The sequence below is a fragment of the Lepus europaeus genome, chromosome 17 (genome assembly GCF_033115175.1).
Source record: "Lepus europaeus isolate LE1 chromosome 17, mLepTim1.pri, whole genome shotgun sequence".
Classification (NCBI taxonomy): domain Eukaryota; kingdom Metazoa; phylum Chordata; class Mammalia; order Lagomorpha; family Leporidae; genus Lepus; species Lepus europaeus.
Genome location: NC_084843.1, coordinates 35469510 through 35494968, shown reverse-complemented (window position 1 = coordinate 35494968; position 25459 = coordinate 35469510). Strand labels below are relative to the sequence as shown.

At 46.5% G+C, this 25459-nt stretch overlaps 1 protein-coding gene across 1 annotated transcript in view; it reads left to right on the top strand.

Annotated features, from left to right (window-relative positions):
* The window catches only part of PDE6C (phosphodiesterase 6C), a 52565-nt gene extending 27475 nt beyond the window's left edge, over positions 1-25090 (top strand). The window contains exons 12-22 of the mRNA XM_062215278.1: positions 2556-2702; positions 2943-3050; positions 3430-3539; positions 9027-9114; positions 16073-16173; positions 18773-18880; positions 18966-19033; positions 20569-20639; positions 20729-20812; positions 21776-21932; positions 25008-25090. Coding sequence (XP_062071262.1) covers positions 2556-2702; positions 2943-3050; positions 3430-3539; positions 9027-9114; positions 16073-16173; positions 18773-18880; positions 18966-19033; positions 20569-20639; positions 20729-20812; positions 21776-21932; positions 25008-25069 — 1104 coding nt within the window. The 3' untranslated portion in view covers positions 25070-25090. The remainder of the gene's footprint in view (positions 1-2555; positions 2703-2942; positions 3051-3429; positions 3540-9026; positions 9115-16072; positions 16174-18772; positions 18881-18965; positions 19034-20568; positions 20640-20728; positions 20813-21775; positions 21933-25007) is intronic.
* Positions 25091-25459: the final 369 nt, after the last annotated feature.

The following is a 25459-nucleotide window of genomic DNA, read 5'->3' as shown; positions in this document are numbered from 1 at the left end:
CTTCATTTGCGAAGCCTGCATCCGGTTGTTTTCATCCATACAGCGTTATAGATGCTCAAAGAATGGTGCCATGTGCTGAGGGTAAAAGAGCAGTGGGGTTCTTTTCTGGTTCAAGAAGCTCTCTGTGTATTAGGGAGACTAAATACAAGCAATGCTTGTTCCCAAAGCGTGAGCTCCCAGGGTTCAGGAAGGCCAAGGGCCTGAGCTGACCCACAGAGGCTGATGTCGTCACAGCCGGGTTGAGGGGAGAGCAGGGGTTGTTGCCCAGCCAGAAGTCAATGACAGGACCTTGCGATGGCTGGGAAAGGGAATGGAGCAGACCAAGATGTGGAGGCGCGAGAGACAGAGAGGGGACAGACCGATGGATCGATGACGGATCTTAGGAGACCAAAGTGGCTGGGAGTGTGACTGTGGCGTCTAGTGAGCAGCAGGGCCAAGCTGCTGGGAGGCAGGACAAGGCCAGCCTGGCATGCTGGGGCTTGAAACGTCACCTGATCAGACACTCGTGCTCCCTGGGGAGCAGATGGAGCCTGCTGGGCTGGAGGCAGGAAGCCTGGAGTGGGGACACTGTGGAGCCAGGCGAGGGGCAGCAGCTTCCTCTGTGCCATCAGCCGTCAGCTAAGTCGGCCCTGGGAGGCCAGAGTTCCTACTTAGCAAGTCAGTAGGAACCTTTTACTTGTCTCAGTCTGGGTGCATCACAGACTTAAAAGCTTTGGCTCTGTAGAACCTGTGGTTTCTGTAGCAGAGGGTGATTGGATCAGCTCACCTGTGCTGCCCAGGGGGCCTGAGAGTCGTCCTCCTGGGAATGTCTTACCTCACTTCCTGCTGCGAAGCACCTATGGTGACTACACATGCGGGGCATTCAAAACAGCTTCATGGCTCAGCCCCCAGAACACTGAGAACCGCGGGACAGAGCCCCTCCCGCGGGGAGACCAGCTGCACTGGGCACCTTCGCCCCACAGGTCTCAGCCTCCTGAGATTTTAGAGATGCAAGAGAGGCGGTAACCACATCTGCTTCACCCAGTGCTTGGTCCAAATCCCCAGGGCGTGTTCACACACCAAAAATATTTGGGAATGAATGAAGAATGAATGAATGAATTAAAAAGAGGGATCTACCTGGGCAGAAAATCTGGAGGTCAGGGGGAAGCTGAGGGCCTAGGTGGCCCTGGAAGAAATGGAGGAAGGAGAGAAAGGGGGTTGTGAGGAGCTCCTACAGGCCACAGATTTTTTGACAAGGGTAAGTAAAATTGGGATTCTTCTTAATTAAAATGAAAAAGACACTAATGTTATTGTCTCGTTTCATGGATGAGAATACTGAGGCTTTTTCAGGTATAGCTATGCCTCTACCCAGAACCCAACACCGAGGCATTGCTTTGCAGGAAAACCTAAAACCATCTCTGCCAAAGTGAGCAGTTGGAGGGTGGCAGCAGTGACCAGGAGGAACAGAAGGGTGCTGGCAGCCCCAGTGCCCAGTGGGGGGAGGGCAAGAGTGCGAGAGGCCAGCCCGGACCCAGAGGTGGGAGGCTAGGAGCCAGCATTTTGCTTAAAAGGAGCGCACATCATTTGGTGTGAAATATGTATGAACAGAGTATGAATGTCTCCCCTGGGAAATGGTAGATTTACGGAAGGAAGGCAGTGACCCGCCTGTCCCTTGTCAGCCCAGTCCAGGGTGAATACCCAGGGGCTGAGGCACCTGCAGGACCATCTGGTAGACCACAGAGCCTGCGCTGGTTCCCTGGTCCCGAGGCTGGCTCTCCCCTCACAGGACTGGCTCCCTTTCCCACCAGCTCGGCTGAGGGCTTGTTCTGCAGAGTCTCGCCTCCCTTCCCCCTGCCTGGGGTGTTCAGTGTCTCCCCAGCACAAAGCACTCCGTGTCGTGCTGACTGATGGTTCCACACTCTCTTGGCCTGGATTTTCAAACTGTTTCAATAAATGAATTTCCTTGAGGGCAAGATCCGCATTTTCCTTCCCCAAGTCATGCCAATGCCCATGTGCCTGGTTCATGTTTTGTTTCCTTTTCTCACGTACTCTTAGCTACGAATGAGTTGTAGCTAAGTGAATTATCTGGGGGCAGTCTTTCATTCATTCGTTCAATGAACATTTACGGCACACCTTCCTGGGACAACACTACAGGTTCTGTCTGGCAGCAAACAAAAGCTTTGAGAGCTGTGGAGCTCAGTTTAGTGGAAACCATTACTGAGCATGGAAGGAAAAGAGAATTGAATTCAGCAATTGCCTGGCATTTGCATATTTCTTGAAAAGGAAAAAAGGGGAGTAATGAAAAATGCGTAAGGCTTCCATAACTACGCATTGGATTTTGCACCATAGAAAGAAATCAGCTGCTAGAGTTGGATGTGAAATGGAATCCCATTACTTAGGAAGCTTTTAAATCTTGCTCGGCCTCAGCTATGTAGGTTGGGAGACCAGCTGATGCAAGCTGCCTTGCACGTAATGGCTCAGTGGGCTGTGCGTGGTATTCTTTTCTTGTAATGTGGCTTTAAACACAATGTTGGATATACAGATTTAACCCGAAACAATTGTCCTTATTTCAACAGAAGGAGGACTTGCCAGACCCGAAGGAGGTGGAACTATACGAATTCCGGTTCAGTGACTTCCCCATCACGGAACATGGATTGATTAAGTGTGGAATACGGCTGTTTTTTGAAATCAACGTGGTGGAAAAATTCAAAGTCCCCGTAGAGGTCAGAGGGTGTTTTGTTTAAAATACGGAGCGATTCTGTTGCCGTAGTTTGCTGCTGTTTTCTGTGGTTCAAAAGATCAACTTCAGTTTAGATTTTAAATTATTATTAACCTTGTAAATACAACAGCTTAACCCCTGTAAACAAGACCAACGCATCTTTTTCGATAAGATTGTCACTAGACCGTCTGACCTTTGGAATTCTGCTCAGAGTCTGAATGGTGTTGTCCTCTCCCGGGAGCAGGTCCTCACCAGGTGGATGTACACAGTGAGGAAGGGGTACCGCGCTGTCACCTACCACAACTGGAGACACGGGTTCAACGTAGGGCAGACTATGTTCACCTTGCTGATGGTAGGTGCAGAGTGCTACAAATCATTGAACACCTGTGGTCTTCTACTTGAACATGATTAGAAATGGGTAGGAGCCATCACTGGAGATAAGTAATCTTGGAGTTCATGGGCATGAGCCCACAAGCCCCCCTGCAGAGGATTCCAGGGAATCTGGTATCTGTAGGCACCTGGCTGGATTATCATTCACACCTTCCTGTACTGAACCTTCTTGAAGCAAAATTCAGCCACTTGCTAGGTTTTGGCATTGCCCAGGAAGTTAGACCAGAATCACAGTAAAAATGGGCCGGGACCCCTTCCCCATGGCAGGTAGGCATGGCGGCATTTGGTACGGAAGTCTGTTAGTTCAAGGAAGTAAGTCACTGTGTACCCGTGTCTTGTAGACAGGAAGACTCAAGAAGTACTTCACGGATCTTGAAGCCTTTGCCATGCTCGCGGCGGCGTTCTGCCATGACATTGACCACAGAGGCACCAACAACTTGTACCAGATGAAGTAAGTGCGCACAGGTGCTGCACAGCCTGGACTCGCTGACTTCCGAAAACGCTGAGCGGGTGTGGAAAACTTGCTGGTCCCTCGGGGCCACATCTGGGACTCTCGGGTGTTTCGCTGCCCTCTTTCCTTTGTCTAAGTGTCCAGCCATGCCTCTGCCTCCTTTGTATACAGCTCCACTCTTTGTTTCTACAACTTTGTTTCACCAGAGTATCGAATTCGTGCATTAACTTGCATGCATCTTAAGCTTACACCGTGGAATCTTCAAAAAGTGCATGGGAAATGCTAGTTCTGAACACACTACACATGGTTTTCAAAAATCCAAGATAAACTTCTTTCTGAATTCTATTTTCCATGAACTTTTAAAAAAATTTATTTGAAAAGCAGAGTTACAGAGAGGCAGAGGCAGAGAGAGGTTTTCCATCTGCTGGTTCACTCCCCACATGGCTGCAATGGCCAGAGCTGGGCTGATCCAAAGCCAGCAGCTTCTTCCAGGTCTCCCATGCAGCTGCAGGGGCCCAAGCATGTGGGCCATCTTCTACTGCTTTCCCAGGCCATGGCAGGGAGCTGCAGTGGAAGTGGAGCAGCCAGGTCTCAAACAGGTGCCTTTGTGGGATGACAGCACTGCAGGGGGTGGCTTTACCTGCTATGCCACAGCACTGGCCCCTCCATGAGCATGTTGAAGCACCCTTGTCCATCTGTGTGGAACACCCCCCAGTTCAACCTGAGGAACACTTCTTCCTGGACTCACTACCCTTCCATTCCATGGTCCTTTTGCCTCTACTCAGCTCTTCTTCAGCTGGTCTCCCACCGTGACCTCAACGCCATCTTCCTGTCTTGCCCTAAGAAAGGCAGTGCAATAATAAGGATATAAGCTCTGGGGTTGGATAGACTTGGCTTCACTGGGCTCATGGGTGACTTCAACTTTTTGAGCCTTAATTCCCTCATCTGAAAAGCAGCAATGATAATAATAGGATCTCACAGGTAAGGTTGTTGGAAATGTAAAATGAAATCACAGATGTAAAAGTACTCAGCCCCGTGCCACGGCTCACTAGGCTAATCCTCCACCTGCAGCACCGGCACCCCGGGTTCTAGTCCCAGTCAGGGTGCCGGATTCTGTCCCGGCTGCTCCTCTTCCAGTCCAGCTCTCTGCTGTGGTCCGGGAGTGCAGTGGAGGATGGCCCAAGTGCTTGGGCCCTGCACCCCATGGGAGACCAGGAGAAGCACCTGGCTCCTGCCTTCGGATCAGCGCGGTGCGCCAGCCGTGGCGGCCATTGGGGGGTGAACCAATGGCAAAGGAAGACCTTTCTCTCTGTCTCTCCCTCTCACTGTCCACTCTGCCTGTTTAAAAAAAAAAAAAAAAAAAAAAACAAAAAACACAGTACTCAGCTCATGGTAGGCTCACGGCAGTCGATAAATATTACATACTATCAACTCCAGTGGTTATGTCCTTGTCACGCTCCACAACTCATCGGCAGGGCAGGCTTCTATCAGTCAAGATGCCCACATTGCACGTCGGGGCGCCTGGGTTCATAGCTGCCCCTAGCTCTCCACGTCAACTCCCTGGGAGACAGCAGTGATGGCTCAAGTCATTGGGCTCCTGCCACCCATGTGGGAGACCTGGACTGAGTTCTGGGATCCCAGTTTCAGCTTCATCTCAGCCCTGGCTGTTGTGGTCATTTGAGCAGTGAGCCAGCTGATAGGATCTCTCTCTCTCTCTCTCTCCCTTTCTTTCTCTTCCCTCCCTCCCTCTCTCCCTCCCCACCACCCCATTCCCTGTCTTCCTCTTTCCCTCTCCCTTTTAAATAAATGAATGAATGATCTCTGACAACTTAGATACATTCATGAGCAGTGGTCACCCCCAGCTAGCACCTTGATGGTGGTGTATGAGATACTCTGCCTGGACCACACTAACGCACTACCTACCCCTCTCCAGAGCTGTAGCATTTTACAGAGAGTGGGTTTGGGAATCTGAGTTTGTGGGGTGTAACTACTTCCTGTTTTGGGGACCTTGGGAAAGTCGCTTAACCTGTCTTCCATCTGCTGCTTTACTCCCCAGATGTCCTCAACAGCTGGAGCTGGGCCAATCTGAAGCCAGGAGCTCCCTCCAGGTCTCACACATCAGTGCAGGGGCCCAAGCACTTGGGCCATCCTCTGCTGCTCTCCCAGGTGCATCAGCAGGGAGCTGGATTGGAAGTGGAGCAACAGGGACTCAAACTGGCACCCATGTGGAATGCTGGAGCTGTAGGTGGCAGCTTTACCCACTAAGCCACAACACCAGTCCCTCCATAATAGTTCTTGAAGTGTCACTTTATGGACCCCAATGTGTTGGAAGAATTGCCCAGGTGTCCAAAGAGATATCAAGACACCACATTAGTGGGGCTGGTGCTGTGGTACAGCAGGTTAAAGCCCCAGCCTGCAGTGCTGGCATCCCATATAGATGCTGGTTCAAGTCCTGGCTGCTCCACTTCCAATCCAGATCCCTACTAGTATGCCTGGGAGAGCAGCAGGAGATGGCCCAAGTTCTTGGGCTCCTGAACCCACATGGGAGACCCAGAAGAAGCTCCTGGCTTCGGATTGGCCCAGCTGTGGCTGTTGCGGTCATCTGGGGAGTGAACCAGTGGATGGAAGACCTCTCTCTCTGTCTCAACTCTTTCAAATAAATAGAAAATAAATCTTAAAAAGACATACATTGGCAAGTGCAGTCAGTGAAAATGTTGAATGAGCGTGGCCTGCTGTTCTCTCGCTGGTAGTACCAATGAGGCCACGTGGAATGGCCCGGAGCTGTTGGGACACCGCTGATTGTTTTCTGGCTTGACCTTGTGCCCTTGATCTGATTACCTGTCTCCAAAAGGTCTGAGGTCCTTGCTTCCAATTCCCAACCTTATCTCCCAACCTTTGTGCCCTTTGATGGTCTCCTAAAAACCTGGCTGTTTCCAATGTTTATTATTCCTCCAAGTTCTTATATCCTCTGTATTTATTTCATTTTTCTAACCAGTTTTATATTTTTATGTGTATAGAATTCTTTTTTTTGTTTTGTTTTGTTTTTTGTTTATTTTTTATTTATTTATTTTTAAATTTTTTTGACAGGCAGAGTGGATAGTGAGAGACAGAGACAGAGAGAAAGGTCTTCCTTTTGCCATTGGTTCACCCTCCAATGGCCGCCGTGGCTGGCGCGCTGCAGCCGGCGCACCGCGCTGATCCGATGGCAGGAGCCAGGGGGGCTTATCCTGGTCTCCCATGGGGTGCAGGGCCCAAGCACTTGGGCCATCCTCCACTGCACTCCCTGGCCACAGCAGAGAGCTGGCCTGGAAGAGGGGCAACCGGGACAGGATCGGTGCCCCGACCGGGACTAGAACCCGGTGTGCAGGCGCCGCAAGGCGGAGGATTAGCCTAGTGTGTGTATAGAATTCTTTGTCCCTTTCATCTAAGTTTTCCTGTTTAGTTTTTGTTCTTTGATCTTTTGGTCTCTTTGATCTTATCCCTGGAGAAATGCAGTTATCAGAAATTTAGGAATTGTAGAATTCATCTCACTCCAATCCAGTGTAGACATTTCTTCTACTGTATTCCTTCCTGCATCCTCTGGCCCACATTTGATTACTTTCTGTAATGGAGAACCACTTGTTCACTAGGCAGACCATCCTATTTTTGGAAAATCCTCATGGTTGAGTGTTCTCCATTGGTCTCCCTACAGCTTTCTGTTTGTTCTCACTGAGTTCTCCGGCTCTGCTAGAGTAAGTTTACTTTCTCGTCCACAGTTTGTTCATTCATATACTACAGGGAGTTACCACGTCCCCTCCCCAAAATTTCTTTTCCAGGATGAGCTTACCAAGTTGCTTGAACTATTTTTAAAGTAATGGTCTCTGTCATGTAATTTTAATTGTCATTTTTCTCTGAACCCAACCAGTGTTTTATGTCATTCTTAATATATGGGTCTTGGGGTTTGACATCATCAAGACGTAGTTTGAAGTAGTACTTTATATTTAATCCTAATTAAATTTCATCCTCTTAATTTTTTATTCTACTCAGCTGAAATTTCCACGTAAGACTGTCAGCTTAGTGCCTTTATTTTTCCCAGTATTGAAATTAGACAGCCCGGCGTCTGTGCACGTTCACTGGTCAGGTGGAGCTGTGCATCAGGGCAAGAGCCAGGCAGCGCTCTAGGGTGCAGGGCTAGAAACCAGGGAACAGCCAGGGTGCTCAGTTAGGCAGCAGACATGGGCTCTGCTCTCCAGAAAGCGGAGTCAGCACTGCAGGAGCACACTCGGTGGTCCAGCGTGCATGGACGAAGGAGACCACGGGCAGCTTCTGGGCTGCCTCGCTGAGATCTGGCACAGGCCGTGCCGGGCCTCGTTCTACCCTCCCAGAGGGGGTTCACCATGCTGACCTGCCATTGCTTGTCTGTAACCGTCTCTGAAGCTCCTGGAGATGATTCTGTGAGTGCTCACAAGCCATCTGTTACCTGTTTCAGGGATTAACGTCAGTCACCTCTCATCTACAAGTTGTACCATTTTCTGCTTAAATTGTAGGGAAAAATTTACTCTTCAATCATCTCGTCATCTCAAATTCCCCAGAGAATACCAGCACCAGCCCCACTCGGCCCCATCGTCAACTTTCTTTAGCAAGTTGGGATGTTACTAATTTGGGCTTAAAAAAAAAACAAAAACAAAAACAAAAAACCTTAGTGTTTTCTTATATCACCATCCACTGCTATATTTTCAATTTTGAAAAATTATTCTTAGAAAGACAGGGAAATGGTAAGTTGAGTAGTCAAATCACACATCACTGCTATGGCTTGAGGTTCTGTCCTTTGGTTATTTTCTGTCTGAGTGGCTGGGCACAGCTGCAGTCTAACCTGTTTTCAGTAATTCATGTTTGCTGTTGCCAGATACTGTACATATAGGAAACTGCTTAATGCTGTGCTTTGCTTTGCTTTCTTCAATATCCCATTGAAATATTTAATAAATTGTCTGCAAATTCCATTTTTATATATTTCTATTGACTTAAAGGACCGAGGGGAAGGGGGAGAGAGAGAGCGAGCGAGCGAGAGCACTTCCCTCCTTTAGTTCATCCCCAAATGCCTGCAGGAGCCAGGGCTGGGCCAGGTCAGTGCCCGATCTAGGAGTTCGGTTTGGGTCTCCCACATTGGTGACAGGAACCCTCCTGCCTCCCAGGGTGCACATTCGCAGGCAGCTGGAATGGGGAGCGTAACGGAGACTCAAACACAGGCCCTCCAACAACGGGGCGGGCGGGGCATTGCTGGAACTCAACAAATCAGTTGATTTTCTTTTTATTGAAAAGAGCAAATTCTCATCTTTTAAACCTAAAATGTCCCCCTCAATATGTCAGTTTTAATGATTTTGCAAACATTGGCTGGGGAGGGAGAGGGAAGACATAAAAAAAAAAAAAATAATAAAACCAAGACCGTAAAGATTCTGTATTGCGTGGACTTACGTATAACCTTTAAAGTCGTGGCCTGTCTCCTCCTAGATCCACATCTCCGTTGGCAAAGCTTCACGGGTCCTCCATCTTGGAGAGGCACCACCTGGAGTACAGTAAGACCCTGCTGCAGGACGAGGTACGTGGGTCTCTACCGGCGGCCGCTCACGGGTCCGGGACCAAAACATTTGCCCACAGAGAACGCCTGGGAAGAGGCAGCCTGGGGTCGTGGCCGTGGGCCTCGTGTACCCACCAGCAGACTGCTGGCTGGCTATCACTCTTGAACCAGCAGCTGAGGTTCAGAGGAGCCGGAGTCCTGGGACTCAGGGAGCTCTGTGGGTCTTTGGGAAAGAGGAGAGCACTTCCCGTGGCGGTGCCGGGGCCCTGCGTGTCCTCACAAGTGTATGATCGGGGGAGGGAGCACAGGCTACCTGCCCCTGAGCTTGCGGTTCCAGTCCGGGTTGTACCTTTGAGAAAGTCAGGCTTCGGGTAGTGGAGGGGACAGGAATGGGGATGGATGGCAGAACTGGACACCTGCCATCAGGGAGGCAGCTGAGAATCCCCAGGGAGGGATCGCCTTTGGGGCAGGCCTGGGGCAGGGGTAGGGATGGAGATGGCTTTGAATCCCTTGAACTCCCGTTGATTCCCGAGTGTTGTGCAGCCACCCCCACCTTTGTTAATGTCATTGGAGGAGGACTTAGGCCTGAGGGAAAGCTGCAGGTGTCACCTGGTCGTGGTCATATGTTCCTAGCAGCGTTAAAAGGAGTCACTGTCAGATGGAGGGGAACCCTGCTTCCCCTGGCGGCAAAGAACCTGCTCTGAGTCGCGCACTCGCCAGGACTGACAAGCGCCCTGGAGGTGGGGGCTTGCTTTCAGCTTCAACAACCATCTTTCATTAAAGGTCCAGGGCAGAAACACAGAAATGCCCCCAAGTTTAGAAATATCACTAGAGACTTCTGGGTAATGGAAAACCAAAATGGTCCCCATGAGCTAAGCAGGAAAACCCCCCCAGGGCAGGGTGGGCAGAAAAGTAGCAAAGGAGAAGGCAGCTGAGTCCTTCCCAGAGCCTGTGACTGCTGCAGCCCCCGGCACGGTTCTCGCCCTGCGCCTGCGCAGTGTGCCACAGTCCGCGGTGCTCACGGCCAAGTGCCAGCCTTGTGTCTCAGTCCGCTTGTTGCTGTTATGCAACCCCGGAGGCTGGGTTACTTAGGAAGAACAGAGGTCTGTTTTGGCTCATGGTTCTGGACGCTGGGAAGCTCCAGATCAGGCAGCCAGATCCGCTTGGCTTTAGAAGGGCAGGTGAGTATGTGTGCAACAGTGGAAACGTGTGGGGCTGCCTTGCTTCCTAACAACCTGCTCTCCAGAGAAAGGCATTGATCTCTACGAGCTGACCACCTCCTTAAGATCCCACTATCTCTCAACACCAATACACTGGGAATCGATGCCAACAGTTGCAGAGGGGACGAAACATTTCCAACCACAGCCCTGAGTCACTCTAGATGGTGCTCCTTAGCCTGTGAGTACCCAGACCAACAGCGTCAGAATCATCCATTTAACTGGGCAAGGGCATGGATCCGAGGTCCCCTTTCCCAACTACTGGCCAGACTCTCTACTTGGGGGCCTGGGGGTTTGTCTTTTGAATCAGACCTCCATTAAAACTGATGTGCAGACAGAACTGTTCCCTGCTACAGCATCCACAGCATAGACAATATCTGTTCTATGGCAACTAAAAGGAGTGGACCGGAAAATAATTCAGGAAGGTACGAGTGGATTGCTATCACCTCATTTGCTATGAGTCATTGTTTTACTGGCTGGGACAATCTTTGGTTTCTCAGTAAGAATTTTCTGCACATTCTCCTATTTCTATGATACCACCGTGAAATAGTGTCAATTATAACCTACCGATTCTAGACTCACCAATTATAGCAAAATGCACTTTAAGAACTGTAGCCAAGTATCCACGTGTTTACGCTGGGAGGCTCCTGGTGTCTCGTGTGTTTTTGTTTCTGGGCTTCGACTGTGTATAATAGAGTTATGGCTTTCCATCTTTTTTTTTAAATATTTACTTTGCAGTCCAGACCGGTTTTTTGATGGCTATATAAAGACTTGCTATTCTTTCTAAACAGGAATATTGCATGTCAGTAATCCACAGCACATTTTCAAGGACCTCTCTGCAATATGATTCAGCGTGCTAATTGCAGACCTGGAAAGCCCTGTCAATAGAGTCTCTAGGCGATGCAGTCACACGACACTTGTTCATGAGCAAATTGAATGCTTAAAAAAATGGACACTTTTCCAGCTTTGGATGTGCTTTTCATCCTTTGTAGAAATAAAGCAGTTCTTTTAATTCCATAAAACATAACCATTAAGCTTATCCTTGGAATTTTTCTAGCAATTTTGGCACCGGTGGCCATGACTGAAACTTTTTTTTTTTTTTTGATGTCATAAAACTTTGAACTGAAATGTCCTTATGTTCTAGTAGAGTTGGATGTATTGCTTTAAGGAATAGAACTGCCAGGATTCTAAACCAGACAGGGTTCAACCTCTTCACCTCAATGCATAGGTGGGAACTTTGTTAGCCAAATTTGTAGGAGTATAAATTTTAATACTAAAATATATTGTAGAAATGAAAAAATAAGCTACTTAGCATAACTAGTAGAATGCTGTGATTATTCCGGATGCCTCTTTACAAAGTTCACAAAGCATATGAAAATGTCATTTATGGTTTTTCATACCAATCCCATCAGCCTGGCCCACTTTATACAAAGTAGTGAAGAAGAAATTAAACACTACCTCACAGCGGCCAGCCAGGCAAGAACAGGTTGGCTACCTTCTCTCAACAGTGTCCCAGGCACCACACCGAAGATGAGAACTGCCTGTACTTTCCCTGGCCTCTCCCGGACAGCTCCGACCAGCATGAATTCAAGCTGTGTCTACCTGCTTGGGTGTGCTACACAGAAGTCATGTTTTTATGGCCTTTTTTAAAAGTCCAGAGAATAAAAATAGAGGCTTTCTGTGAGACAGTGAAGCCAGCTGAGCAAGCAGGGGCCCTGCTGGGGCTGGCTGGGTGGCAGGCCTCCTCTCTCCCTCAGCTGCACCTGCCTCTACGTAATGTTTTGGGCACAATATTCTGGCAAACAAATGATGCTTGCGCCAAGCAGCAGGTATTTCATGAACATCAGATGAACTTCTCTGCAGTCACCCTGGGAATGTGCACAGGCCCCCTGGGCAGCAACAATTTTTGAGAAATGTGATCACACTGTCCAGGCTACTTTTTGAAGTCAAAGTTCTATTTCTCAATCAACTTCATTGAAGTCTAATATATATACAATGAACTCCACCCCTTTAAAGTGTAGAGTTCTATAGGGTTGTTTTTTTTTGTTTGTTGTTGTTTTTTTTTTTTTTTTTTTTTTTGCATTTTATACTGGGGAAACCACTTCACAGTCAAGCTACACATTTTTCTCACCCTAAATGGCTGTTGGAGCCCCTCTGCCACCCATCCCTCTCTCCGCTCCTAGCCCTAGGCAGCCTTGCAACGTTTCAGCCACTGCAGATCAGCTTAGACTTGCTAGATTTTATTTAAGTGCAGACGTACGAAAAGCACTCTTTTGTGCTGGCTTCTCTCAGAATTCTGGGATTTCTCCAATGTCACTGTGTCAGTGATCTGTTCCTTCTCATTGCTGAGAGGAAGTCTCCTTATCTTAAAGGTATTAGATTTAATTGTACTTGACTTTAACAGAACGGCATTGGAATGACATTGCAGAACTTCCTTGAGTTGCCTTTATCATAAGACATGTTAGTTTTTAAAGGGCCCTCTCAAATGACTAATATCTATGAAAAATTTTCCAAAGCTGCTACTGTTGAGATGTTTGACATTTTAAAGCTGTATGTGTTAAGAGTTTACAGTACCTATTAGCTCCCTGCTATGAAATACGAACCATTTAGGAGGATTTTACTTTTCCCCACATTTCTCTCTTTGCTTTAGAAGACACTTATTAGTATTTTTATCATTATCCATATTTATAAGATTTGCATTGTACTCTATAATTGCCATTATTGCTTATTTTTTAAGAAATTGTATATACTTATTTGAGAGGGAGAGAGAGCGTGCCACAATCTACTAGCTCACTCCCCAAATATCTGCAAGAGTCCTGGTCCAGTCTGGGCTGCAGCTGGGAGCAGGGAAGGCAATTCAGGTCTCCAACATGGCAGCAGGAAGCCAGCTACTAGAGTCACCCCCACCGCCTCCCAAAGGTCGGTCTGGGCAGGAAGCTGCAGTCAGGAGTTACACTGGTTCCCCATTGTGTCGTCATTTTTTTTTTTCCCCATTAGATTTTCATTTATTTGAAAGTTAGAGTTACAAAGACAGATTAATCTTCCATCTGCTGGTTCACTCCCTAGATGGTCACAGTGGCTGGGCTGGACCAGGCCAAAGCTGGGAGGCAGGAACTTCTTCCAGGTCTCTCAAGTGGGTGGCAGGGGCCTAAACACTTGTGCCATTGTCCTCTGCCTGCCCAAGCTATTAGCAGGGAGCTGGACTGGAAGTGGAGCAGCTGGTTCTCAAACCAGTGCCCACATGGAGGCAGTGGCTTTACTTGCTATGCCACACCACCAGCCACCCTCCATTGTTTGTTCTTGGTTCAACTTTGAATTGAGACAAATATTATTGAGCCTTTGCACTTCCACATGAATTTTAGGATGTCTGTCAATTTACAATCACACATCAGCAAATTTGTTGTTTGGTTGGAATGACACTGAGTCTAGAGGAAGTGTGGGAAAAGCTATATATATATATATATATATATATATATATATATATATATAATCTCCATATCCATGTACTGATACGATGAGATTCAAATGTTTATTAGACATAGGCCTCAAATGTGGCTAAGAGCTTTCTAGGAATATAAAAAAAGAAAACAGCATCTTTTATACTTTGTAAGAATCCATGCCCATAACCCTTAAAAGGAAGCCACTTTAGTTCTTCTTTTAAGAAATTTGGGTGTGAAAGAAAAACAAAAGAATGTAGCATTAAGGAAGATTTATTTTTAAATTTTATTTATTTGAAAGGCAGAGTTAGAGAGGGAGACAGAGATCTTCCATCTGCTGGTTCAGTCCCCAAATGGCCACAACAGCAGAAATCAGGAGCCAGGAGCTTCTCCCAGGTCTCCCACATGGGTGCAGGGGCCCAAGCACTTAGGCCATCTTCTGCAGCCTTCCCAGGCCATTAGCAGGGGCTGGATTGGAAGTGGAGCAGCCAGGACTTGAACTGGCGCCCATATGTGATTCTGATATTGCAAGTGGCAGCTTAACCTGCTATGTCACAGCACTGGCCCCAGGAAAGGTTTTTAAATTAGGAGACTCGTACAGATTTCCAGGTGAAAGTTGAAAATGAGGGAGGAAAAAAATATGAGTGCAATTTAGGTATACTGTTTTACATGGGAAGCAATGCTCAAAACTTTAAACTCCATTTTTCTCAATTATGTCAATTTTTGAAATTGTAGTGTTGACTCATTTTTAACAGCAAATTTTTTGGGGATAATCTGTCAATTTTAGTACAGCAGTTTCATTATTTTTGGTTGGCTTTCAGTGTGAATGGTCTGTGAACGGTCCCAAGTAAGATATTGACTCTGTCTTTTTGTTTACTGAAATTTGCAGTGCTCAACAGCTGTTACTTCATTCTATCAACTTAGGCTAATTGATGAACTCATTCTTTTAATGGAGGAAACCACAACTTGTTAGTACTTACACGTGTTTTTACAAATATAGTTTAGTGTCTAAGACTTGATTTCCTATCCAATTACTGCTCTCTAGTCTCATGGAATGGCTGAGAGCCACTGTTGGTCCTAGGCTTGCAATTCTATTTTAGCCTGGAGCTAGCCTCAAAACATTACAACGACACACAGGTTTCTGTAGTTTTGCAATGCATTTCTGTTATCACACTGACTCAACATTCCACAGTGATTTATTTGAACACAGACTCTGTGCGAGGCAGTTAGCCAGGGCAGTTGTTTTTCTCCCCACTGAGTAAACAAATACAGATGTGAAGTTCAGTGTCTGAGACTATACCAAGTGGTGAAGCCAGGAACTGAACCTGGGGTCTGTGTTGAGAGGTAGTGTAGGGTAGGGACTGAGCATAAACTCTGTAGTTGTGCTAAAGGTTTAGATAGCAGTTCCGCCACATTCCAGCTGAGCACCTTTGAGCAAGTGACTTAACCTCTCTGTGCTGTGGTGTGTTGGGAGGTGATTAAGAGTGCTCATAACGCATCTAGACCTGGCAGGTATGAAGAACTAAGGATTTGCTATTACTACTTGGTGCTTAGTCCACTGTTTTTTCCTACATTATGCTACCTCTGTCCCTTTATAAGGTCGACAGACTATGTCCTATTTTGATCCAGTGAGATTTTTTGGTTTTGTAAAACCACTATACATCTGTCCTTTGGCCTGCATGACTCAAATGGTTTATTTGGAATATCAGAGCTTTTGAAAACTACTCCCAGCTTTAAATGATCATTTTTAAAAACTAAGAAATGAAGATCACCCATATATAAAAAATCTTTATGAGAAACTCTGTGAAGAAAGGTTTAGTCTTTGAAAAATGCAGTTGCAAGCAAACATTTTCAGAATAGCACGGGAGGAGTTCACCGTCTCTCCTAAGCAGCCATGGCTCTGCTGGTTACACTGACCTGCAGCTTCTGATAGACCAGAGTTTTCTGTGACCATGCTGAAGTCACCTAGTGGATGAGGCAACATGTTTGACAGCTGAACATCTCCCCGAAACTCTCTAATGCATCTCCTCAATCAGTGCAAATTTGTGATCTACTGATTTTCTCAGTGGTCCTGGAAGAAAACACTTCTGTTTGCTCCAAAAACTTAAACACTGGTTGACTATTTGCTCACAGTTATCTAACACATAGTTTAAATGATCCTACTCAACGTACAATAGAAGGACTTGCTTTATCTACGAGATAAAAACTGAACTCAAAACAGTGTTGAAAGACCTAGATTTTCTTGTTGTTAAGCATAGTTTGGTTTGTTTGTTGAATCCAAGGCGAGTTAATGATTCCAATTCATTGTGCGTTTTCATCTTCCAGAGCTTAAACATCTTCCAGAACCTCAATAAGCGGCAGTTCGAAACAGTTCTTCATTTGTTTGAGGTCGCAATAATAGCCACAGACCTGGCTTTGTATTTCAAGTAAGTGCACAGCTGTACAACACAATGCTCCTCTACTCTATGCGGTTTACTTTCCATAAATTATCTGTTGCATTGCACTGTTGTACTATTCTGCAAACCGTCACATTCTGTTGCATTCACGTTAAAAGGCAATCGATAACTTGTTTGTTTTCCTTTTGAATGACCAATCAGACTACCCTTAAAATAGATGTCATGTCTGGCAGTGAATTTACTAGACATTGCCAGATGGATTTTAAAACCTAAGCCCCTAGCCTTATGTGGTTTGTTTATCTGAAGAAGTTGGAGGTGAAAAATATGCAGTGAAGTTTGTGTGGTGTTAGACGAGTGACACCAAGAAACGTCACAAGGTGGGTTTTGTCTTGGTGAATTCAGTGCTATGCAGGTATCAAGTTATTTAGGGTTTCAGAAACTTGGTCCTGTCAGAGTCTGGGACTGAACAAAAGACAGTGATTGTATAGGAACCTAACTCATGAAACAGAGTTAACTACAGCAGAGCGTCAGCCTGTTCACAACAATGAAATTGCCATGGAGACCAGATACCCCAAGTATCTGCACATTTTCTTCTAAGTGAGCATTTAAGTTGTTTGGTCAAAATGGATTAGAACAAGATGAACTTTAAAAAAAAAAAAAATTTTACCTGAATGGCACAGTTAGAGAGGTAGAGTGACAGAGTCAGTTGGTTCACTCCCCAAATGGCACCAATGACCAGGGCAAGGCCAGGCCAAAGCCAGGAGCTTCTTCTGGGTCTCCCATATAGGTGGCAGGGGCCCAGATGCTTGGGCCATCTTCTGCTGCAGGATGCTGGACTGGAAGTGGACCAACTGGGACTTGAACCAGTGTCCATATGAGATGCCGGCGCTGAAGGCGGTGACTAAGCTGCCATGCCACAGCACCGGCCCCGAGATGAACTTGTCAAAGGACTCAACTTTCCAGTGACCTGGGCTGTGACAAATTAAGACTTTCTGATCGTTTATTAAACATTTACTAGTTGAAACAAATGGTTGAAATACAAACTTAGAATAATATAATGGCTTTCTAAACATCTATAACCCAGACTCAACAAAAGCTTAATTTTGCCACATTTTTCTCAGATCACATTTTAAAAAAAAATTATTTGAAAGAGTTCCATCTGCTGACTCGCTCCCCAGATAGCTGAGCCGGGCCAAAGCCAGGAGCTTCAACGTCTCCTTCATGGGTGGCAGGGGCACAAACACTTGGGCCATCTGCTGCTGCTTTTTCCAGGCCATTAGTAGGGAGCTGGATTGGAAGTGGAGCAGCTGGGACACAAGGTGGCACCTGCTGCATCACAGCACTGGCCCCCGGATCTCATTTTTATGGAGCAATTAGTGATGTAACTCAGGCTTCTCACCCCTACCCTGTCATGAAGGTCCCTCCTCTTTCCCCTCAAAAACATCACCATTTGATGCTGATGTGTGTTCATCTTCTCCATCTATGTTTCAAGGAGTGAAGGGGGTGGGGAGATTGACCGATTGATCTTCCATCCACTGGTTCACTCCTCAAATGGCCACAGTAGCCAGGTGTGGGCCAGGAATTCCATCCTGGTCTCCCCCATGGGTGACAGGGGCCCAAACACTTGGATCATTATCCACTGCCTTCCCAGGTGCATTAACAGGAAGCAGAGCAGCCAAGACCTGAATCCACACTCCGATGAGGGATGCTAATGTCCCAAGTAGTGGCTTAGCCCACTGTGCCACAGCACTAGCCCCCATCTGTTTTTGTATAATATTGTTAAATGTACTTTACATTTTTCTACAAATAGTACCACACTCTCTGTGCCTTTCAGCAACTTGCTTTTCTCATGTCTTGGAGCTTTTCCCTTGGTAATAAGTGGAGATTCAACTCATGTGGTTTAACTGCACAAAGTGGAATATATCATAACTAAGTCACCCATTCCTCTATTCACCGACATTTAGATTGTTTCTTGCTTTTCGTTGCTGCCTGCAATGCTACAGTGTATATCCCTGTGTCCATAAAGTACTTCTCTAGAAATGGCAGTGCTCTGGGGTTTACACATCTTCAACTGTAGTCACATTGCATCACTGCACTCTTGAGCGGGGCCCGTGTATCCGTCCAGCAAGGACGCCTAGCTAGAATATTCCCTACCCCCATTACCCCTACCTAGGATAATCCTGACTGGGCACAGTTAACATTTTGCTAGTCTTACCAGTCCGCACTGGTATCTCCTTGTTCACATTTGTATGGTCTCAATTACAGTGAGACCAAGCATCCACATATTTCGGGTTCTAACTTTTTGTTGGTTATGTGTGTTGTGATATCACAGCGTGTGGCCTTGATGTTTGTCATAGTTTCCTCTCACATGTAACTTTTGTTCTAATGTATTCGAACTCACCTGGTGTCCCACGGTCTCCCCTCCCCCCCCACCATGGTCTCTGCTTTTTCTATCACAAGCTTTTTGTACTGAAGTTTTACTCGTTCCCTGTTCTCCTACCTGCTGGCTCCTTTGACTGGGCTTTGAGGTCTCCCTGACATCAGGAACAAGAAATCTGAAAAGTGTGTACTTACGATATCTTTTCTACCTGCTTTTATATGCTGACATAGCTGTCTGTATCTCTTATAGGAAGAGAACCATGTTTCAAAAAATTGTTGATGCCTGTGAACAAATGAAAACTGAAGAGGAGGCTATCAAATACGTAACCATTGACCCAACCAAAAAAGAGATCATCATGTGAGTAGCCAGAATTTTATTTCTCTTCTGGTAAAAAGAGCTTACTTTGGATTTCTGTCTTGACAATTTCTGCTTTCTCCCTAAGGGCAATGATGATGACTGCATGCGACCTGTCTGCTATAACCAAGCCCTGGGAGGTACAAAGTCAGGCAGGTCCAGCTTTGTTTTCCTTTCTGTCTCACTCTCAGGTATTGTCTAGGTCCCGTGTCCGAGTCCACATAAAGACGGGTGGCAACCTCAGAACTCTATTCGACCCATAGAAATGGTACAACAACAGCTCCCTTAATCAGGCCCTAGAATCAAGCAAATACACAAAATGTTGGAAAGAAAATGCTTTCTTGAAAGAGTTCCTTATCATTGAACAGGCTGAAAAATTTTATTTCAGGGAATGTCTGTTTTTTAAGAGTGAACAGTTAGAACAAGACCAGGATGCGTCGGCAGTGCCAATCGAGGGTCGTCGGGGAGACAGACAGGGCTCCCAGCTACTGGCTCACTTCCCAGATGGCAGCAGTGGCCAAGACCAAAGCAGTCTTAGGTCTTCCACCCACATGGGTGGCAGGAGCCCAAATACCTGAGTGATCACCTGCTGCCTCCCAGGGTCACATTAACAGGAAGCTGGAATCAGGCACTAGAGCAAGGGATCAAACCCAGGTAGTCCAGTGTGGGACTCATGTGTCCTAACCTCTAGGTCAGATGCCCAGCCCTCAGTTCAGACTTTCACACGCTTTTATTAGAAATACGGCGGCAGCCTCCTAATCGGTCCTCTCGCATCGTTAACTCCCCACCCATTCCCTGACCGCTGCTGGGATTCTTTAAAGTAGAGCTGAGGCAATAGCACGGATGATCAAGTTATTTAGAAATGGGTGAGAGAAGCTCTGATGAGCCGTCCCACTGCCTTTCAAACTCCTCAACAGCAATGGTTTCCAACCTTTTTTAATTTTAAGAAGTCAATTTTTACCCTATGCAACATGTACAAAGATCACTTCATAAAAGAGAAAACAGCAAAGCTCGGTTAGCTTTCCTTGCTCCTGGCCTCCAACCTCTTGTGTCCCTGGTGCACATCTAAGGCACCCAGGGGCTCCACTGGTAAAAACTGCTGGCCTGGAGAACCAAGTTCAAACTTTGCAGCAAAGGTTACCTGGCCTGTCACCACCTGTCCTTAATGCCCACTCCCGGGGTCACTTCCTATCACTTCCTCTCATGCCCCCACTCCAGAACAGATGCTCTGGACACACCGTGTAATCTCCACACATGGCCTCCCCCTCCCCTTTACCTGGTGAGCTAGTCTTCACTCTTGATGACAGAGTACAAGTAGGCAGTTTAGAGAAAACAAGGTTAATCTCCATGTGCGTGTGTGTGTGTGTGTACATGTGCACACACAGATGTAGGCTCGATGCTAACAGATAGGTGACACAGGACTTGGGAAGTGGCAGAGCCGGAAACATAATGTGGAATGGAATCAAACATCCTCCCATTTCCCCTTTTTATTGTCAAGAAGGGTGGGAGCAGCAAATAGGAGATAGGCACTCAACACTGAAGTCTTGAACACTGAAGTAGGAAGAAAAGTTCTCCCCTTAAATCTTTTTGAGAACATTTGATGTGACAAAATTTCAAGCATGGACTATTAACGGTACCCTTATACTAGTTAAGTGGAGTCAGTGAACCAAGCCTCTCTCCTCTCTAGGTAGCACTTATGGTTGCAAATGAATTTTGGGAGCAAGGCGATCTGGAGAGAACAGTGCTGCAGCAACAGCCTATTGTAAGACCTTCATATCAAATGATCTACACAAATCAGTTGCTTTTGTTCACTAAATTTTAGAAAAAACTTAAAAGGGTTTCTCTTTCTAGCCTATGATGGACAGAAACAAGAAAGATGAACTACCTAAACTTCAAGTGGGATTTATTGATTTTGTCTGTACTTTTGTGTATAAGGTACGTAAACAATTTAATTGAGTGAAACATGAAAATGGGGGTGGTCTTCAAAAAGCTCAGAGAAAATCCTCATTATGTTGTAATTCCATTTTCCACAAACTTTTGGAAGGTAGCCGTATATATTCATTTGAGAATTTTTCTTTCAAACTAACCAAAGTTTAAAAAGTCATCCACAAAGAAAGCCATTAGGAGTGTCATTGTTTCGCCAACATAGTTGGAGGTGTTTACTTTTCTCAGCAGTGTAATGAAAGACCTCGGGTGTGGACAAAGTGAAGAGTTACACAGGCACACAGGTGGGCAAGAAACCACCTTTCCCAAGATTCAGAGGTACTGAGTTAAGTTCATCCCAGCAGCTCTGAGACCCCACCAGCTCCCTACAGTTCCTTCTCTGCTCTTGAAAACCGGGCCGGCGCCGCGGCTCACTAGGCTAATCCTCCGCCTTGCGGCGTCGGCACACTGGGTTCTAGTCCCGGTCGGGGCGCCGGATTCTGTCCCGGTTGCCCCTCTCCCAGGCCAGCTCTCTGCTGTGGCCTGGGAGTGCAGTGGAGGATGGCCCAAGAGCTTGGGCCCTGCACCCCATGGGAGACCAGGAGAAGCACCTGGCTCCTGCCCTCGGATCAGCGTGGTGCGCCGGCCGCAGCGCGCTGGCCATTGAAGGGTGAACCAACGGCAAAGGAAGACCTCTCTCTCTGTCTCTGTCCACTCTGCCTGTCAAAAAAAACCAAAACCAAAATCAAAAAAAAAAAAAAAAAACCACCACTGTACATCAGCTTTACGAGTTAAGAGGTCTCTGACCGGAAATTCTCTCTAGGACGAGTTAAGAGGTCTCTGACCGGAAATTCTCTCTAGGACGAGTTAAGAGGTCTCTGACCGGAAATTCTCTCTAGGACGAGTTAAGAGGTCTCTGACCGGAAATTCTCTCTAGGACGAGTTAAGAGGTCTCTGACCGGAAATTCTCTCTAGGAGTTCTCGCGGTTCCATGAAGAGATCACACCTATGCTGAACGGGCTTCAGAATAACAGAGTAGAATGGAAAACCCTGGCTGATGAATACGATGCCAAGATGAAGGTAATCGAAGAGGAGGAGAAAAAGCAGGAGGAAGGAAACCCTGTCCAAAAAGGTAGGATGGCATGTGTTTGCGTGAAGAGAAAATGCAAGCGGGAGGCCGGCCGCCCTCCCTGGTGCAGCCTGGGAATCCTGAGGAACCGATGAGTGGTTTTCAGCTCCCTCCTCTCACACATGACATTATGTGTAACTTCAGGCCAGCTGACTGGCCCAGCTGAAGTCGCGGCTGGGCTAGGCTTCTTCATCTCCTAAGGTACCTCGGCAGAACACTGGTTTTTTAGGAATAACAGGAAAACCACACTCTTTGGGATCAGACTGAGCAGTTCTGATTCCAACTCTCTGCATCTGGGCAACCTGCTTCACCTCACTGAGCTTACTGTTCTAAGGAAGCTGTGCAGGTGACCTGGAGGAGACTCCAACTCTTGTCCCCCAGATGTCCACATGGTGCTACTTTTCCTGGCATGAAATTCTATACCTAAAGCCACGCTATCAATTTTAACACAAATGCTTAAGCTCAAATATTAGTTTATCAAACAATCCAAAAGTCATCTTAAAAGTGAATGCCGATTTTGTCTTAGCAAAAGTTTAGCTCTCAAAGTTTAGTTAAGAAATTCTGTTTAACAGAGAAGTCTTCATGTGTAAGAACACAGCTTTCAGATGGTTCTATTGTGTTTAGTGGTACTTTATTTTTAAAAAATATTTACCTGATAGACAGTTATGGGAGTTGGGAGGAGGAAGGGAGAAAGAGATGTTCCATTTGCTGGTTCACTCCCTAAATGGCCACAATGGCTAGGGCTGGGCAAGCTGAAGCCAGGAACCCATTCAGGTCTCCCATGTGGGTGGCAGGGCCCAATACTTGAGCCATCTTATGCAGCTTTTCCAGGCGCCATTTAGCAGGCAGCTGGATAGGAAGTGCAGCGGCATTCATATGGGATGCTGGCGTTGCAGGCAGAGGCTTATGGCCCTTAGTGGTGCTTTCAACAACTCCTAAAGGGAGAAAACACTCTTAACAAAGGCAAGGCTATCCTTCAGCAAGGTAAGAACAGGAGTTTGACTCCTGATACCCATTTACTTATGTACTTTCTGGGTGTCTATTCTGTCCAAGGCCCAATGTTAGGCATACCCTGGAGAAAGACGGATCCCTAACCAGTGAAACAGCTGGATATTGACATAATCAATGCCCAGTCGATGAGCTAACCAGAGCCTGGGGCATGGGGAGGGCTCTCCGGAGTCTCAAGAGAACAAGATTTGGCTCACAACAGAAGGGAGGAGTGCAAAGGAAAAAGAAACAGAACATGCACAAAGGCCTTGAGCTTGGAATATGCTTGCTGCAACTGGAGAATTTAGACACTGGTGTAGCAGAAACTGAGAGCAAGAAGGGCAAAGGTTCAGCTTTATAAAGCTGGTAATGCAGGCAGCTGCCTGCCAGTGCACTGCCCTGACGGCCTTGCTGAGAATTTCATCATGTTCCATGGCCAGCAGAGGACTTAAAGAGGAAAGCAGCATGATGTGACCCGCACTTTAAAAAGGAAGGAAAGGGGTTTCTGCTGAGCAAGTGAGAAGTGAGGATATTTCTTAGTGCTAGTCAATTTTATTTTTTAAAGATTTATTTATTTGAAAGGCAGAGAGAGAGAGAGGGTCTGTCTTCTCTCTACTGGTTCACTCCCCACAATGGCCACAACAGCTGGAGCTGTGCTGATCCGAAGCCAGGAGCTTCTTCTGGGTCTCCCACATGGGTGCAGGGGCCCAAGCACCCAGGCCATGGCAGAGCTTGATTGGAAGCGGAGTAGCTGGGACTCGGACCAGTACTGAGATGCCAGTACTGCAGGTGGCAGCTTTACCCACTACACCGGCCCCTCAATTTTATCTTTAAAATGAAGAAACTCTCAGGTCCTTTAAGTAGTCCCTGATATTTTCTTTTACTATTCAGTATATTGGGTATGGCTGATCTGTACTTGATTTGCATAAAAACTGACTTCTGATATTTTGTAAGAACTCTTTGTGGACTAAGAACATTCCTTTGTATCCCCCTGCATCAATCTCAGTTTCCCAGATTGCATCATCTCAGTGAGAAACAGTGTAATTGGCTATTAAAAAAAAAATTTATTTGAAAGGTGGAATTAGAAGCAGAGAGCGAGTGAGCTATCTTCTCTTGCATCTGCTGGTTCACTCCCCAGATGGCCACAATGGCTGGAGCTGCATGGACCTGAAGCCAGGAGCTTCTTCCAGGTCTCCCTTGCGGGTGCAGGGACCCAAGGACTTGGGCCATCTTCCACTGCTTTCTCAGGCCATAGCAGAGAGCTGGGTCTCGAACTGGAGCCCATATGGGATTCTGGTACTGCAGGCAGCAGCTTTACCCGCTAATGCCACAGTGCCAGCCCCCTGGCTAATTATTATATTATTTTTTTAATGGATCAATTCAGGGGTAGGTGTTTAGCCTAATGGTTAGCATACCCACATCCCATATCAGAGTGGGTACAATTCCTGGCTCTGATCCCTGATTCCTGTTAGTGTACAACCTGGGGGGCAGTGGTGAAGGAGAAGTAATTGGGTTCCTGCTACCTGCATGGAGAACTGGATTGCGTTCCTGGCTCCCAGCTTCAGCTCCAGCCTAGGACAAGGTTGTTGCAGCCTTTGGAGAGTGAACCAATGAATAGCAATGCTCTTGCTCTGTGTCTCTGTCTGCTAAGTCAGTTAATTTATTTTAAAAAATAAATGGATCAAGGGCTGGTGTTTGTGTGCAGCAGGTTAAGGCAGTGTGATGCCAGCAATCCATATTGGAGATCTGGTTTAAGTCCCAGCTGCTCTTCCAAACCAGTTCCCTGCTAAACGCACTGGGCTAACCTCTGCTGCCTTCCAAGGCACACGAGCAGAGAGCTGGACTGGAAGCGGAGTAGCCAGGACTTGAACCAGAGCTGATACGGGATGCAGTCCTCTCAAAAGGCACCTTGATCCTCTATGCCACGAGACCTGCTCCGAATTCAAATTTTTAAGTGGTCAAACCCTTAGTAGCTGGGATAAATTAAAGTTATTAATTAGGCTATAAGGTTGATCCTAATTACCATGAGAATGTTGAAACAAACGCTAATACACTGACTCCTAAAACTACTGCTTTTCTCATTTTTCCTAGTTGCTGAAGTCTCAGGAGGTGGCAGTGAAGACAAAAAGTCCAAAACGTGTCTGATGTTGTAATGTAATCCACTGGGTCTAAACTTCAAGTATTTTACTTTCGAAGAAAAATACTCAAAAGAACTTCAGTGAGTTTCATTCAGCAAATCATCTAACAGAGTGAGAGGAACTTTAGAAAAACTACCCTGTGACTATCCAGAATATATGTACTGCTAGCCTGAATGTTTAACAAAAGTACAAAATAGATGTATTTCTGGTGCCAATTTATTTCAAGTTTCTTTAAAAAGTGTAATCCTAAAACTAGTCACTGATGTTAAAAGTTAATTCATTCCATTTGTTTGCTAAGACTGCTTTAACAAAGTAACAAACTGGTTGGCTTAAACAACAAACTTATTTGCTTATAATTCCAGAGGCTAGAAGTTCAAGATCAAGGTGTTGGCAGGGTTGATTTCC